Here is a 17,003-nt window from a genome sequence, read left to right on the forward strand (position 1 = left end):
TTTATTGTGAAAGTACAACTTACAAATGTAAATTTTTTATGTTATATAACTGCACTGAAAAACAAAACAACGTAAAACTTTAGTGCCTGTAAATCCACTCAGTCCTACTTCTTGTTCAACATATCACTAAAACAAATAAGTTTGTTTACATTTACAGGAGATAATGCTTCCTGCTTCTTATTTACTACGTCCTCTGAAAATGAGAACAGGCATTCCCATGGCACTGCTGTGGCTGGTGTTTCAAGATATGTGCCAGATACGCTAAAAATTCATGTGTTACTTCATGCTTTCAACCACCATATCAGAAGACATGTGCCCATGCTGATGACAGGTTCAGCTCGATAATGATCTAAAGCACAACAAACTGCCAAATGTTCATTTTCATCATCTGAGTCACATGCCACCAACAGAAGCTTGATTTTCCTTTTTTGGTGGTTCGGTTCTGTAGTTTCCACACTAGAGTGTTACTATTGTAAGAATTCTGAAAGCATGCTCCACACCTTACCCTTTCAGATTTTGGATAGCAGTTCAGATTCTTTAATCTTAGTTGAGAGCTGTAACTATTTTTTTTAGAAATCTCACACTGCTACCTTTGCATTTTGTCAAATCTGCTACGATAGTGTTCTTAAAATGACCATAGGCTGGGGCATCATTTGAGATTGCTATCACATGAAATATAAAGCAAAATGCAAGTAAAAAGAACACAAAACATACAATTCTCCCTAGGAGTTCAGTTACAAACTTATTTAACACATTTTAAAATGAGCTTCATCAGCATGGAAGCATGTCCTCTGGAATGGTAGCATATATCTTATCTTCTCTGTCTATGGAAGAATGAAAAGCCAGAGTAAAATTCCAGTGTAAAAGGTATCTTTAAAGCAGTGTTTCCCAAAATTAAAACATTTATGTACCCCTTTTGGGACTTCAGCCTTATCAGCGTACCCTCTCTCCCAGTGCCACCCCAGTGCTTATCTCCTGATTTTCAGGAATTTATTTTCTGCTTCATACCCCTTGAAATCCTTTCATGTACCATTGATGGTATGAGTACCACACTTTGGGGAACATTGCTTTAAAAGATAATAAGACATATACTTTTGGGGTAAAGAATCTGCAAAATATAATTGTGAAACATAAAAATAATGAAGGTGTAATAACCAGAGGTGTGAAGAAAGAATGGAATCCTAAAGGTTAAACTACTATAGAGCCAGATGACCACAAAACACTAAAGTGTTCATAAGGCGCCATTAAACACAAACAGACATGCATCAAACAAAGGACGTAATCACTCAGTCAAAAGCAGGCAGGGTAAAGATACTAGAAACTCATGACTATTCTCTACAAATAAAAATATGCTTATGAAAATGTGTGTTCTGTGGAATACTTAACAATATTTTTAATAAATGTGTACAAGACTACATCTGTTCTTTGTCAAATCTGTTACTTACCCCAGTTTTATCACAAAGGCGCAAAGTATGAAAAGACCCCACAGCAAATAATTCTCCATCCGGAGCCCAGGCAACAGAAGTTACAGGATAATCATGAGGCTGAGAACTGTACAGTATACGACCATAACTATCCCACACCTCAGAAAGAAAAAAATAAATTATGGTCTGAATTTATGTTGGACCTAACCTTATTTTAGAGGTTTCATTTCCTCATCTGAAAATACTGTAAAGTGTAGAAATAAGTGCTTTTAGTCAAATTATCAGATTAAAAAGATATCTAATGCACTTAACAGTTGGATGTGTGTGTGTTTACAGTATATACACAATATAGTTGCTGAGCTCAATCCCGCATATTTTGCACGTCCAGTCTCCCAACGAAGTCAGTTTGGCATACAAGTTTGGACCCTACTTTTGTGTACCATCTCAAAAGTAAACATTGCAACAAATTCTCTGCAAAATATGATTCCTATTTCTAAGTTATTCTAATGCATTCTCCTTCACCTACTTGGAAACCTAGCTTGTCACAAAAATAATTTTTACCTGAAGTCAGATTTGTTACGCTAAAATATGGGAATTACATTGATATCCATATTTTTGGACTATTAACTATTTTCTTCTTGTTGCATTACTGTATGCTTTTCCTAGATCTGTATATTCCCTAAATACTTTTAATTGTTTTGTATTTGTACAGCAATATCAAATATAAAATGTCAACTATAACAGCCAGTCAGCAAGTCAAACCAGGGTACACTGAGCAGAATCTTTCAGCCTTTAGTCTCATATGCCTCATAATCTGCTAAGGCTCAACGTTGAGTGTGAGTGACAGAAGAAATTATGCCTGTTGAAAACTTAAAATGCTCCGAAATTCATTCCTGTAATACAAAATAACTGTTACCTCGGTTTCACCATTCTTTATTTTTGTTGTAACATTTTTCACAAATACGAGCAAGGGTATGCCAAATTTGTGTGGCACACAGGTAACTCTGGGACTAAAATAAGCGATGTCTTCTAAAATGAAGAGGTATATATTTCTATCTCATTTTCCAGGCTGTTTATGTGACGCGAAGTGGAAGACTTAATACTGAATCTTAAAACTATGAAAAATATTGTGGGTTTTTTTCATAAAAAAGATGATAATGAGGTTCTCTGTGTAATTTGAAAATCATCCAAAGACAGTGTAAGGAGAATGTGAGCAAGAATATATGATTCATTAATAAGTAATTTAGACTTTTATGAAAGTTGTCATATTGGCTACATCTACACTAGTGAGTTTTTTCTAAAAAAGCCATGGCTCTTTCAAAAAGTCCTGAGAAGTATCTACATCTAAAATGCCTCCTTTGGATATTAAATTGGAAGAATGCAGCACTTTTTCTGGCGGACCTCTTCCTCTCCCAGATGAGGAAGAGTGCCTTTTTCCAAAGGATTCTTTTTGGGGAAAAAAATGTGCATAGACACCCCAGAAGCACCTTTTTCAAAAAAAGCAGTCCTCATGGCACTGGATTTTTTGATCCCTGGCCCATTCTTTCAAAAGAGCGGGGGCTGTATGGATGTTCTCTATCGAGAGAATGGATCTATTTTTTTTCAATCTGCTTTTTTGTGCGTGGAAGCACTCTTTTCAGAAGAGATTTCCTGGAACACCTTCTTTCGAAGGATTAATGTAGTGTAGATGTAGCCACTGAATTTCTCTATTAAATAATTAAAATACAAATGAAGATTTTCTTACACAGAACTAATTAAATGCGAAAAATACCATTTTTACACAGGTTTAAAGCTATTTCCAAGGCAGATCTTAAACTGACCTCAAAAATGTGCTACAAAAGTCCTTCTATGATTTCTCTTTTTTAAGTCTGTCTTTGCTCAGGCTGAGCTCTAATAGTTTGTGCAGAGTAGGAAAAATAGTCAAGGTTATATTAGGGTTAGTTAACATATTTTAGACAAATGTTTTAGTTCTCCTTTCTTTTTCTTAACATTTCATTGTATTCTTAATTTATCTCATTTTTTCTTCTCAGTTCTCATTTCATATTGATCAATAAAATGATCACAGAAATATTCTTAACCCTCATTTCAATACAACAGTCACTTTTTAAAATGATCATTTCACTTCTGTTTTTCCTCCAAAACAGTGGCAATTATAGCAGATGAAATGTAAACTGTAATGCTTCTTACATTTTCCACCAACGTTCCCTATCAAATAACATCTCTTTGTACAGGTTGAACCTCTCTAATCTGGCACCCTTGGGACCTGACCAGTGCTGGACGAGAGAATTTCCCAGACAACAGGAGGTCAGTATTGTCTAGCATTATTACTAACACTCCCACCGGTTACTGGGCTCTTAGAAGACATTTGGGGGTACATTACAGCTAAATAACAGCATAGAACTCTGAGAGCCAGGACTTGTGGCTGTAAACCAACTCTACGTGACCATGGGAAACTTGGCCACCCCCATTAGAAGTGGTTGTCTGGCTAACTAAAATCATACTATATTATGGATGTTGTGGGAAGAGAGAGCTGCGTATTAGAGAGGTTCAACCTGCAATTCCAGCAAATAGTTCCTTAGAACGTTAACTATTCATACTAAAGAATTTGTTCCACCTTGCATTTAGCTGTGACACTCTGACTACTTTTTTCTAATCATAAGAAGAGTTCTGTGTAGCTCAAAAGATTGTCTCTTTTAGGCCGTGTCTTCATGACAAAAATCACTTTGAAGTTGCTTACTTCAAAGCAGAACTTCAAAGTAACAGACTTCGAAGTTGAGCATCTATACACACCCTACTTTGAAGTTAAACTTTGAAGTAGGGCACTACTCCATTCCCAGGAATGGAGTAAGGACTTCGAAGTTGGGCTCACTTACTTCAAAGTGTGTAGGCTCTCTACAGGCTACTTCAAAGTAATACCTAACTTCGAAGTTAGTTCCTAATGTAGACACACCCTTACTGACAGAAGTTGGCCCACTAAATAATATAATCTCACACATCTTGCCTAATTTATTCATACAAAATTTGAGTGTTGTCCATTTATATTTTGACATATACAGTACATTTATGATGAAAAATAAATATTTTAAAAATAAAACCAGAATAATTAAAATCTACTGGCCCAATTCATACCCTTTAAGAAACATATGGAAGGATCATCATAGTATAGCTCTCTTTCCCTGTCTCTTCTAGAATACTCTTCATCTGCTCATAGTTCCCCAGTGTCAGAGTCTATAGGAGACTCACTGCAGAAAGCCCAAGTATGTGCAGAAGGTAGAAATGAACGTGGGAGCAGTTGGGACTGCGGGAATTGGCTGGGAATGGGTATAAAATGCCCATCAGTCCGTTCCTAGAAATTATAGCTGGAAGCCACACATTCCTTTACCCTGGGACCTAGAGTAAACCATGCTAGGAAGAATGTATTTCCTGAAAAAGCATCTGTACCAGAGACCTGACTGGGGAGAGGCTGATGTCTTCTTAAGCAGTGGAACGACAGCAGTGGCATAGTGCTTTGGTTAAATACGCCCCTTGACCTTCTGTCAATTCTCCTGCATTTGCCAAGTTGAGCCAGATTATCTGCAAGTGGCAACCTTGCACTCCAACAGCATGATGCAGAGGGATCTCAGTGAGTTCCCTTATTCCCAAGAGGGGATGATCTGTGCCATTGTAACTAGTACATTAATAGCAAGTCTATTCATAGCATGCAAAATCTGTGACAAGATTTAAACAGAAAAGACAATATAATTAAAAAAAATAAATCACAGCATACAAATGAGAGAATGTTAGAATTCAGATACCAAGAAATTAAAGTAAGTTCACAATTAAGGGGGAAAACATAAACACGCATCCTCTATTATTGATGGAGAACAGTGTCCCATTTATACAAGTTTCAAAAGGAATCCTCCTGTATCTAGGTAATATGAGAAACTGTTTTTTTTTTCACTTTAATTGTGATTTCTTTACTTTTCTCAGTGCATATCTTAGTCTTAATACTTCTTCCTCAGCCAGAGCTCGTCTAGGTGGCATACTTGTGGGATGCAAGGTATAGAGTGCTCTAAAGTGTTGTGCTCTAATTGCTCCATGTGAACCCGGCTCTTGTAGTGTACATTACTGATGTTGTCCCATTTGAAATAGTACTACATTACCATGTGCTAGAAACATTTTCTTTCAGTGTTATGTTCCATTTCCTGAAAAATGAGAATTTTCTAATTGCACTGAAATTTTTCTCTCTAATTGGTTTTGAGTTTGACAGGTCTTGTGAAGGTTGGAGAGTCAGTAGTGTCTAGTACTGTTACTCAGTTCCTGCTTTAAATATTTATTTAAATAATTTATCCACTGTAATTAAACAATACACACCTTATATTTGCAGTCTTCACCAGCAGACAGGATAAGATCATTGACTGAGTTCCAATCAAGTTTTAAAATAACTCCATCATGGGCTTTCCACTGACAGGAGAAGAAATAAAATAAGTTTACATTTAAATCTAGCAATTGCTTAGTATTATTTTTAGTATTTAAACACACAATAAGAAATGAAGACAAGGGTACTTAATGAGGCTATGCATTTTCATTATGTTGTCCATAATCTGAATGTTCTAAACTACAGTAGGATTTTTTCATTTAATTTTAAAGCCTTTGCATCTTCCTTCTTCTTTATAAAAAGAACTTAAGCCTGTTCTGTTTATTTGAAAATTCTGGGTTTTATTTTAAACCTCTGCTTATTGCTATTCTTTGTTTAGGCTTCTCTCAAATTCTAGTTTTTCAACAGCAGCTTACATCTGTTCTTTCACCTTTATTTAAAATACAGATCTATTTCTGTTTTTGATCTCGTTTTAAATGACCATTTATTTGTGAGCCCCTTTCCCCATTAAAATACCATTTTTGGTCACCTTATTATTTACTTCTATCAGTAGATAGCTCTATTGAGACTATTAACATGACATATGTTCATATTTCAGTAAAATCTACAAAACCATTTATAATCTATAGATTCTTCAGCCCTAAGACTGGCTGGCTAACTTACTAGTGAAACCGTTTTTAAAATGCTCCTCAAATAAAAGTTGTGCAAAGAAATAATAAATTTGTTTTCTCCAAGTACAAGGAGCAGATAGTTTAATATTATGCCCAATAGCAATGCTAGCTTTATCACCCCATAGAGGAAGTTACGACAGTTATTGGACAGATCTGCTGAACAGTGCACAATGGGGTCCTGCTGCTGATTAAAGTTATGGTAACACCTGAAATTCCAAATGAGAAAATAGCTACAATCACTTCTCCCACTCAGTTGTTACAGCACCTATAACGACATTAAACAGGAACACTTCACCAAACTCTAGATGGGGGCCAGAAACTAAAATAGCAGGAAAAGCCATTTTTTTCCAATTCGGTAAAAAACTCAGTAATTCAAGAGCCATGATGCATGTGGCTACAAGATGATCCTTAATAAATAACGTCAAACCATACTTTTTGTAACCCCTATTTTAAGAACAGAGCACACACAATTTGTAATGTGATACACATTTACTGAAGGACGTTCACAAACTTTTTACATATTCTATTTCCTCACACTTTACATAGCTGTGTTTGTACTACTGCCTTCCTGATTTTCACTCCTGAACCCATTTTAAATAAGCCAGTTTTACTTCCATTTAATTTCAATTTTGTTTCTTAAAATGCATGCTGCCCCTCACAGCAGGAACAATTTTCCTTTCCTTTCAAAGTGAAGACTTTATTAGCACACGATCAAAACACAGAGATGGTATTATATCCCACAATGCACTGCACATATTGAAGGGGGAGTTATCCAACATTTCAAAATCACATATTGTTTGCTATTTAGATATGAGTTGTTCATTGCTGGGGTTTTATACGTCAGCATTTATCAAATATCAAAAATCATCAGAAGGGATTTTTTTTTTTTAAACTTTGCAATTATAGCATTGGGAGCCACAAAGAAGTCCTTAAAGAGCCGCATGTGGCTCTGGAGCTGCAGGTTGCAGATCCCTGTTCTAGATCTTTTGAATTTGGTCATAAAACTGTGTATAAGGTTTATTTATCCTATTAATACAAGGCACAGACTATCAAAATTTATTTTCAAAAGCACTACTAGTATTTCGAGTATTATTTTATATGCACACAAAACGGTTGCCAATTTTGATTGGTTGTAGTCCTGGAGACTTCTTTGTATGACTTAATCTTTAAGTAAATATTAATCTTTAATCTAACACAGTAGGCACCACATAGATATAGGTGTGCATTCTTGATCACAAAAGTGCAGGAGGCCATATGATGAGAAGTTGTAGACAGTTATGAACCATACCCTGGGGCTCTTCCACAATTTGGCACTGTGATTTTTTTATGGCTTTGAATTCATCCAGTGTGAGAGATGCAAGTGCAGGTATGGAATCGAGATGAGAACCTATGAAATCCAGTTACTGAGTAGGAGTTACTGTGGATTTGTTTTTGTTTATTTGTAGGCGAAGACCCTGCAAGCAGTCGATGGTTATCTTTGTCGCTTGGATGACTTCCTTGAGAGTTTGCACTTTGGGCAGGCAATCAACCTGATAAGGAAAAATACTCACTCCTGTTTTTCCTTAGGTGCACTATTATTACTGTGAGAATTTTGGAGAAGATGTGACATGCTATTCAAAGGCCAAAGGGAAGAATCTTGTATTGGTAGTGGTTTGAGCCCATAACAAATCTGAGAAAATGCCTGCGTGCAAGGGAGTATACTGTTTTACCCCGCCACATGAGAGTAATTCGTTCCTGAAAAACCCCTCTTAGGATGAATTCTCGTAAGTCGAAAACATAATTACCATTAATTTCAATGTGAAAAAATTTTATGCGTTCCTGATCCCCAAAATTTACACCCATTTATGCTAAAACAACACCAAATCCCATTAAAATGAACACAATTACTTCAATAGTTAACATTAGTTATCATAACACAACATAAGGCATTTTCCCTTCATTAATTACTCTATAATATGGCTGTTTACCTGCTTTTGGGGGGCTGTCCCAGGTGAAGAGACGGGGCTGCGAGGGGAACAGAAATCGAAGAGTGCCTGGGAGTGGGGGTGCAAAGCTGGGTAGCTGCCCAGAAGCTGGCTACAGAAGCAGGGCCGGTGCAAGCGGGTGGGCAGGGCAGAGCAGGACACAGGGAGGCAGCCCAGCCTGAGCGCAGCTTAGGTTAAGTGGGGAGGGGGCAGTGCCAGGGGGCTGGCCACGCAGGGAGTTAGGCAGGCACAGGGGTCCCCCAGCTGGCAAGGGGCAGTGCCTCACTTGTATGGGGCTCCACCGCAAAGAGGCCCTGCTGTCGGAGGCCGAGGCGGCAGCGACAGGCAAGCCAGGCACTAAATGGAATGGAACGCCGCAGGCGGCGAGTGGCACCCGAGGCACAGCTGCGTGGGGGGTGCGGCAGCGGCTCCCTAGCCGCCTGGTCGGGGGGCGAGTGGCAGCGGCGGGCCTGGGATGGTCTGCGTGCCCAGCATCCATGTCTTGCAGAGCAGCGTGATCTACTGCCGGGACTCAGACGAGTCTACCTCCCCACACCGGCTGCCGCCCCCCTGCATGGCCTCTTTGTCAAGACTGATGCGGCCGACTCCATCCCTTCGGTGCTCACCTACCAGAGCCGCCAACCTCCGCCCGGCCTTGGCCTGCGCCACTAGGAGCACAGGGAGCCCGCAGCCACCAGCCAGGCCGTGGTGCGCTGCTGCTGCTATGCTGAGGCAGAGACCCAGACGAGCCACAGCAGTGTCAAAGTAAAGGCAGGGGTGGACTGATGTGCCCAGGGTGGCGGCTCCATGGATGGGCGCTGTCCCCTCCTCTCCTGGCTCTGGAGGTGGGTGCCTGCTGTGGCCAGTCGGGGGCTCTGGGAAACCGCCGCCGGGAGCTGCAGAGAGATGCGCTGGGAGGGCAGCAGCTGCAGGCAGCTGTTGCCTGGAGCCATGGCCTTTCTCCTGGTGCAGGGCGGCTGCGTCCCGCTGAGGTGCGCAAAATCCAAATCAGTCCTCGTAAACGCGAAGAAATGCCTCATAAGCCAAAATAGGGGTATTAAATGAAACTCCTTGTAAAGTCGAATTCTCGTAACCCAAATGGGCATATCTTGGGGTACAACTGTAGTTAGTTACATGAAAATAAGCATCCTGCAGGTATAGGGATGAAAAACTAATCTCCCTGCTCCAATGCTGGAATTACATGAGTTAGGCAAGGGCAAACATTTTAAATTTTTGTTTTTTGATGAATTTGAGTTGTCTGAAGTCAAGAATGGGTCACCACCCTCCACTTTTCTGTCAAAAAGTAGGAGTAAAACCTTTTCCCATTCTGCTGATCAGGCAGTGTCTTCTCTGCTCTTATTTGTAGATATTATATCTTTCAGCAGAGGAAGTGGTTGTGAGAGGGGCCCCAGAAGAGGGATGAGGTGGGAGCAGCTGTGGGGTACAGTATATGGACACGAAGGGGCTGGGAAAGCCCAATCAGATGACCTCTGGGGCCCACCTGTTTGTTGTGATGGCTTACCAATTGTGGTACAATGGGAGCAAATTATGTCCAAAAAGTTGAATATGTAAAGTGAGTGTTGGAGCCAGTGGGAGGTTTTCTACACCGCATCCCAGGGGGCCACATCCCAGGAGACAACAAGTGGGGGCAACTGGAACCAGCAGCAGGGGTCAGACTCCCTTCACTTACAAGCAGCGGCAGGGGGAAGCAGACTAACATTGCTCTCCTCGCGCAGATGCCAGCCACATCACTCAGAGCAGGGGCGTGACCACCTCAGCAATTTGAGGTGAGAATCAGAATGACACAGCTGGCACCTGGGCGAGAGGTGATACGCTGCTCTGCTTTACCTCACTGTTGCCAGCGAGTGAGACAGGCTCGATACCTGCCTCTGATTTCTGAATTCCCCGCTCCCCCTGCCTAGCCACCTGGGCTACATTACTTGAGGAAAGAATTTTAGTGAATATGTTGGTCAGGTGTGGTGCAGGGATGGGGAAGAACTGAGGTAGGAAGAGGCAGGGCCTAGGGCAGAGGGGGCATTTGTCCTGGCTCTCACCTAGTGGCACAGGGAGGAGTCACTTTTAAAGAAAAAGAGGGGAGAGAGGAAATAATACGTATTTGAATAAATAAACTAGGGAAACTGTATAAACAACTGGCTAACGATCTAAAAGTGAAATTCTTGAGTGAGACTACTGAGATCTGTCTCAGGCCAGGGAAGATAAAGAAGGAACTGAGGATCCCAGACTGCACATTCACACTACTGAGGCATGACTGGTATGTGAGGCAGGCACTGTGTATGTGGAGCAATTGCTAGTACTATTGTAAAAGCCTCCAAGTGAAGGTGCAGGGATGCAGCAAGACCTGGATTGGAGCACCCTTAGGGACATTTCTGGAATTACCAGACATTCAGTGATGATGCATTATATATACACCCACAAGGGATCTCAGCAGGTTCAGAACCTTTAGCTCAACTGCAGAAACCTCTATCACTTGACCTAACTGATTAATTCATAGTAATCATATGTTATCCTCTATGAGGACCAGTGCTAGAAGAGGGTGATGTAGAGTCTTCCTGTGGGTTTCACAGATATTTGATAACAGAAGAAAAGTGATGAGACTGAGGAATATTGGGTTCCATTCAAGGTCCATTTTCCCTACACCCCGATGGACCCCGTTTATCCCATCCCCTCCAACGTTTTCCTTGTCCTGGTTCCGTCTCTTCCAACCTCCCTGTCTCCCTGTCACAGCCTCATTCTCTTCACATAGTCAGTCCAATGTTCACTCCCTAGGTCTCTAATCTTTACATCCTTTTCCAGCCAATTCCATTCCTCCTGCCACTTGCAGTCCTTTTTTCTCCTCTTCCCTGGGCTTCAGTCAGACCTTAGTCCTACTCTCCACTCCTGGCTCCTAAATTAGCTTCCACCACCCTTCCTCAAGACTGGATATTTTCTCTTCTGCATCTGAATGCAACAATTTCCTTCTCTAAGATGCCTGGGCCCAGAAAGAAGATAAACTCTCCCTTGCTTTAAATTATCATGCCTGGCTCTGTCCACAACAGCAGAGAGTTTGATTAAGATGAGTGAAGACAAGTGTTTTAGAGAATTTATGTATGAAGCTCTAGCAGATTTTGAGAGAAAATGAGCAAAATGTTATTTTTCAAATGCTTATAATTCAGCCATATTTTCATGGATTTGCAGAAGGACAGCAAAAGGCATATACCTGACACAAAAGCTACCACCTTCCAAATTTCAAGTTCCTGTTGCAAAGCAAGAGGGCACTGAAGCATCTTAAAGAAAACTTTGTTTTGTTTTTTTTTTAATATCAGCAAAATAACATTTTCTCTAACCAGAAACAGCTAAAAGTTTTGAAGAAATTTTCAGAACAAGAAAATTAGCTCAAATGGTTAAAATTTGGTAAATATATAAGCAACTGAAAATAACTGTACAATGGAAAGCGACAAGCAACCTTAGCAAAAGGCAGTGCTACCACCTACGATTGTAGTGCATTTAAAATAAATTTTGAGTTTTGACTAAATAAAGTATATATAACAATGCCTCAAATAAGGTATTGATTGCTATGAAAGCTTCAAACAAATCTTCACTAGTACATTTCAGTGTTAGTTTGCAGTACAGCTACCATTCTAGGCCTCAATCCTGATGATTTATTTACAAGCTTTACTTTAGGAACTGTGAGTAATCCCACTGACTTCCCGGCAGGATCGGAGTCCTCGTTCTTCCTACTTTTTATTCAATTCTAGTTTAAAAATACTGCCCAGACTAAACTGCCTGATTAACTAGTTGTATAACTTACATTAAACTTCATTTTATTAGTAAAATATCACTGAAATTTGATATGTAGATTTTATATTAACGATACCTGTAAAACTTTTGCATTTGGCTGAAGAGGTTTAATAACCAGCTGCTTTCCTAATGTATAGAGAACATTTTCTGAATCAGGGCCCCATGCTACTGAGTAAACTGGTGTTCCTGTAGAAAGACAGAAGAAATGTTGCCTTAAAAAGATATTTGGAAAACAAACAGAAATTATTAAAGGCACTTAAAATAATTAATAAAACAAAATATTGCACAAACATTTGGAATTTTTACATAATGGAGAGAAAAACAAAGTAGAGCGTTTTAATACTTTTAGCAGAAATAATTTCAATATATACACTAAATACCTTATTGATGGTTGAAGAACAGCAAAATATAATCAGGCAAATCTAACTGCTCTTATTGGTGATGATACTGGACAGCTACAGAGTGCAGATGAATCTAATGGACTAACTCTTACCAGTCTTTAAAAATGTAGGCATCATTATAAACATCCTTATAAAAGAAAGACATCTCCAATTTTTCTTTCTAGCAGGCAGCTCTTGGAGTTATTATCACCCTTGTGTGCCCATCAACTGGGATAATTACAGACATGGGATGAGGTTACACATGACTGCTAAATGGTTGGTGTTGGAGAGAGAAAGCTGTTCTGCAGCTAGAAGAGAACTGGGAACAGAAAATCCTCTGTCCCCCACACTAACAACTGAAGCTCTGGACATGTTTTGTGTATTCCATTACAGTGCATACTGCTAGAGAAGCAGAAGTGCCATCAACAGCTGAAGAAATCACCTGGCCCCGAAGGAAGTGACAAGTCTCACTATACATAGAAATGAAAACATGGATGGTGAAATTCTGGCAAGGCTGAAATCAATAGCAAGATGTCCATTGAAATCAATGAGACCACGATTTCATTTTGAATTAATTATGTTAATCATTGATCTTGCAAGGACATATGTCTTGACTACATAATATTTAACAACCTTTACGGAACTGCATCAGGGTTATTTTTTAAAAAAGTTAAGTGAACTCACTCATGGTGAAAGACACAAAAACTCATAAACCTGACGATTGAAACTTACACATATTTCCACAGACTATCTAATTTTATAAATTGGGCAATGCAAGCTCTCTTAGTATCACTCTTCCTGTGCTCTGGATCTCATCAACATGAACTATACCAACTACACGACAAGAAGTCCTTCACAGTTTTCTGTATCTGGTCCAAAACATATATTATAGTTTAAAGCCAACAAAAACATTTTATAAAAGGCAGACAAATAGTTATCTGTTCTCTTACTGGTATTCTTTGAGATGTGTTGCTCACATCCATTCCATAATAGATGTGCTCTCCATGTGCACTGGTGCTGGAAGTTGTCTGCTACAATTATCCAGAAGCGGAGTGCATCTAGCGACTCCTGGAGTGGTGCCTCTATGGTGTGGGATAAGGGGAGCTGAACGCTCCTCCAACCCTCAGTTCTTTCTTGCCAGACACTTGACAGTGGGGAAAGAAGGTGGGATGTGGAATGGACTATATAAAACACAACTCAAAAAACAACAGTTACAGAACAGGTAACTATATTTTCTTGGAATGCTTGCTCATGTCCATTGCATAATAGGTGACTCCCAAGCAGTACCTACACAAAGGTTGGTAAGAGTTCAAGAACAAGTAGGTTGCAGCACAGCTCTGCCAAACCTAGTGTTATCTCTAGCCTGAGACCCAATAGTGTAGTGAATGTGTGAACCAATGTACGACCACATACTACCCAACAGATGTCCTGGACTGGGAAGTGAGCCAGGAACACTGCTGAAAAGGCCTGCACTTTTGTCAAATGGGCTTTCATGATTGGGACTGGAGGGATGTCAGCTAGATCATAGTAGCTGCAGATGCATGAGGTGATCCAATTTGATATTCTCTGAAGGGAGACTAACTGGCCTTTCATCCGCTCCACCACAGAGACAGTTTGGTAGATTTCTGGAATGGCATAGCCCAATCTAAGTAAAAGGTCAGAGCCCATCTAATTTCCAATGTACAGAGGCATCTTTCTTCAACAGACGCGGGGGGCTTGGAACAGAAGACTGACAAAAAGATATCTTGGCCCACCTGGGATCTGGCACTTCGCTTGACCAGCCAGTAACTGAACTATGGGAAGATCTTGACATCCCAATGCCAGACATAAGCCACCACCACCACCAGAATGCATTTGATGAAAGTCCTGGAAGTTGCTGATAGGCCAAATGGAAGGACCACAAAATGTGTGTGCTCTTGACCAATCATAAAGTGAAGGAAGCAACGGTGGCCTTCAAAAATGGAAATATGGAAGTACATGTCCTGAAGTTCAAGAGCAATATACCAGTCTCCAGGAACTAGGGAGTGAATGAACGAGGTCAGAGAGATCATGAAGAACTTCAGCCATGCTAGGTAATGACTGAGGTCTCACAGGTCCAGAATGGGCCTGAGACTACCCCACTTCTCTTTGCCATGGGGATAAGGAAATAACAGGAGTAAATGGCCCTGTTTCTGTGTTATGCAGGGACCAGTTCCACATCTAGCTGCACAGCTGCTACACCTTCTGTTTGAGAAGATGGCCCCTGGAGAGGGATAGGGAGGAGACTGGGCGGGGGGGGTGTTAAAAAGTAACTGTCAAGTATAGCCTCAGAAGATGACATTGAGGACCTAGTAGTCATAAAGTTATCAAAGTCCACACCACGGGAAAAAAAGGAAAAGCAGGTGGAGAAGTAGGGGTGGGGAAAGGCCTACATCTACCTAGTCACTCCCCGAGCATCCCATCAAAATGGGTGCTTGCTGGCTTGCTACCCTTAGATGAGCCAGGCTGGAGGGCTGACTGATGATGGTTAGTGGAGTGCTTATTATCACTCCTATATGGCTTGTGCTAAGGTTCCTGGCAGGGGTGGCTCCCCTGAGTTGGGGTCTCCTGGCACTTTAACCTTTATGGGCTGGGACCAGACCATACAGACCAAGTGTCTTCAGTGTCATGTGTGAGTCTTTAAGCTTATGGAGCTTGATATCTGTCTATTCTACAAACAGGGACTTAGCACTGAACAAAAGATCTTACAATAAATTTTGGTCCTTGACAGAGACCAGACAGGAGAAGCCATGACTCCGTGCACTGAGACTGCAAAGCTGCCCTGGCAAATGCAGTACCTGCCTCTGTCAGGGCTTTATACTTCCATCTACCAGTCTCAGGGAGGGAGCCCCCAAACTTGGACATACTTTGCAACAAATTAAAGTCATACTGCCCTAAAAGGGCCTGCTGGTTTGTCATGCTTACCGGGAAACTGGATGATGAATAAAATCTGAAACCAAATATGTTCAGCCTACTGAAGTCCTTGTTTTTAGGGGTTGCTGTGAGTCTGCCCTGAGAGTCTCTGGCTACGTCTACACTGGGACGCCACATCGAAATAACTTCGATGTAGCAAAATCGAAATAAGCTATTTCAATGCGTAGCGTCCACACATCCTCCAGGGCTGGTGCCGTCGACTTTCAGTGTCAACATAGGAAAGCACTAAATTGAAATGAGCCCTGCAGGGGAACAGCTACACACAAAACTAGCCCCAATCGGAATAAGGGGGCTAGGAAAGCCTGCGGACAGGACACAGGGTGGACTAGCCCTTCCAGGGCAACAGCAAGCCGCTCCCTTAAAGGGCCCCTCCCAGGCACACTCAGACTGCACAGCACAGGTCTGCAGAGCCGACAACAGGTTGCAGACCCTGTGCACGCAGCATGGATCCCCAGCAGCAGCAGCAGCAGCAGCCGCCGCCGCCGCCATCAGAAGCCCACACATCCTCCTCCGAGGCAGTGGCTGCCCTGCTCGACGCCATGGAGGAGGCCGCCCAGAACCTCCTGGAAGATGAGCTGTCCTCCTTGGGGGATGAAGGTGCCGCCCCAGACCACCATGTAGCCCTCCCAGCCTCCCCACACAGGGCACGCTGCTGGCTATGGAGGTAACCCACCAGCACAGAGTGGTGGGAGCAGCTGGTGCTTGAGGAGAGGGACGACAACTGCCGGCTCTGGAATTTCCAGATGAGCAGGCAGACTTTCCTCGAGCTCTGCCAGTGGCTCACGCCTGCCCTGTGGCACCAGGACACCCCCATGCGGTGTGCTCTCACTGTCGAGAAATGGGTCGGCATCACTGTCTGGAAGCTGGCCACTCCAGACAGCTACTGATCCATAGCACAGCAGTTTGGTGTGGGCAAGGCCACTGTCAGGGCTGTCGTCAGGGAGATAAGGGGACCCCAGGTGGAGGTGAGAGCCCAGGGGAGGGGGGCCCCAGTGGGAGGAGGGACCCTGGGGGAGAGGGCACCCCAAGGGGAGGGGGGCAGCCCATGGGGGCCAGGAACACCCTGCACACCCGTCATGCGTGCTCATGTCCTCCCCCCGCAGGTGGTCCGCATGCTGAATGCTCTGCTGCTCCACAGGCTCGTGCAGCTCGGCGACCTGGATGTGGCCATCGCAGGGTTTGCCGGCTTGGGGTTCCCTAATTGCTTCAGGGCACTGGACGGGACCCACATCCCCATCTGTGCCACGGAGCGCAGCGGAGGACGCTTCCGAAACAGGAAGAGCTACCACTTGGTGGTCCTCCAGGCCACAGTGGACAGCCAGGGCCGCTTCCTGGAAATACACGTTGGCTGGCCTGGCAGCACCCACGACACCCGGATTTTCAGGAACTTGGGCCTGTGCCACTGGCTGGAGGCGGGGACCTACATCCCCCAGAGGGAGATCCCTTTGAGGGACACC

General features: G+C 42.3%; 1 protein-coding gene across 1 annotated transcript in view; it reads right to left on the reverse strand.

Annotated features, from left to right (window-relative positions):
- IFT80 (intraflagellar transport 80) overlaps nt 1-17,003 on the reverse strand; it is a 139,933-nt gene that overhangs the window by 64,307 nt on the left and 58,623 nt on the right. The window contains exons 7-9 of the mRNA XM_075003704.1: nt 12,291-12,400; nt 5,778-5,867; nt 1,446-1,583 (exon numbers count right to left, since the gene is read on the reverse strand). Of these exons, the coding sequence (XP_074859805.1) occupies nt 1,446-1,583; nt 5,778-5,867; nt 12,291-12,400 (338 nt within the window). The remainder of the gene's footprint in view (nt 1-1,445; nt 1,584-5,777; nt 5,868-12,290; nt 12,401-17,003) is intronic.

This window comes from Carettochelys insculpta, chromosome 10 (genome assembly GCF_033958435.1).
Source record: "Carettochelys insculpta isolate YL-2023 chromosome 10, ASM3395843v1, whole genome shotgun sequence".
Taxonomy (NCBI): domain Eukaryota; kingdom Metazoa; phylum Chordata; order Testudines; family Carettochelyidae; genus Carettochelys; species Carettochelys insculpta.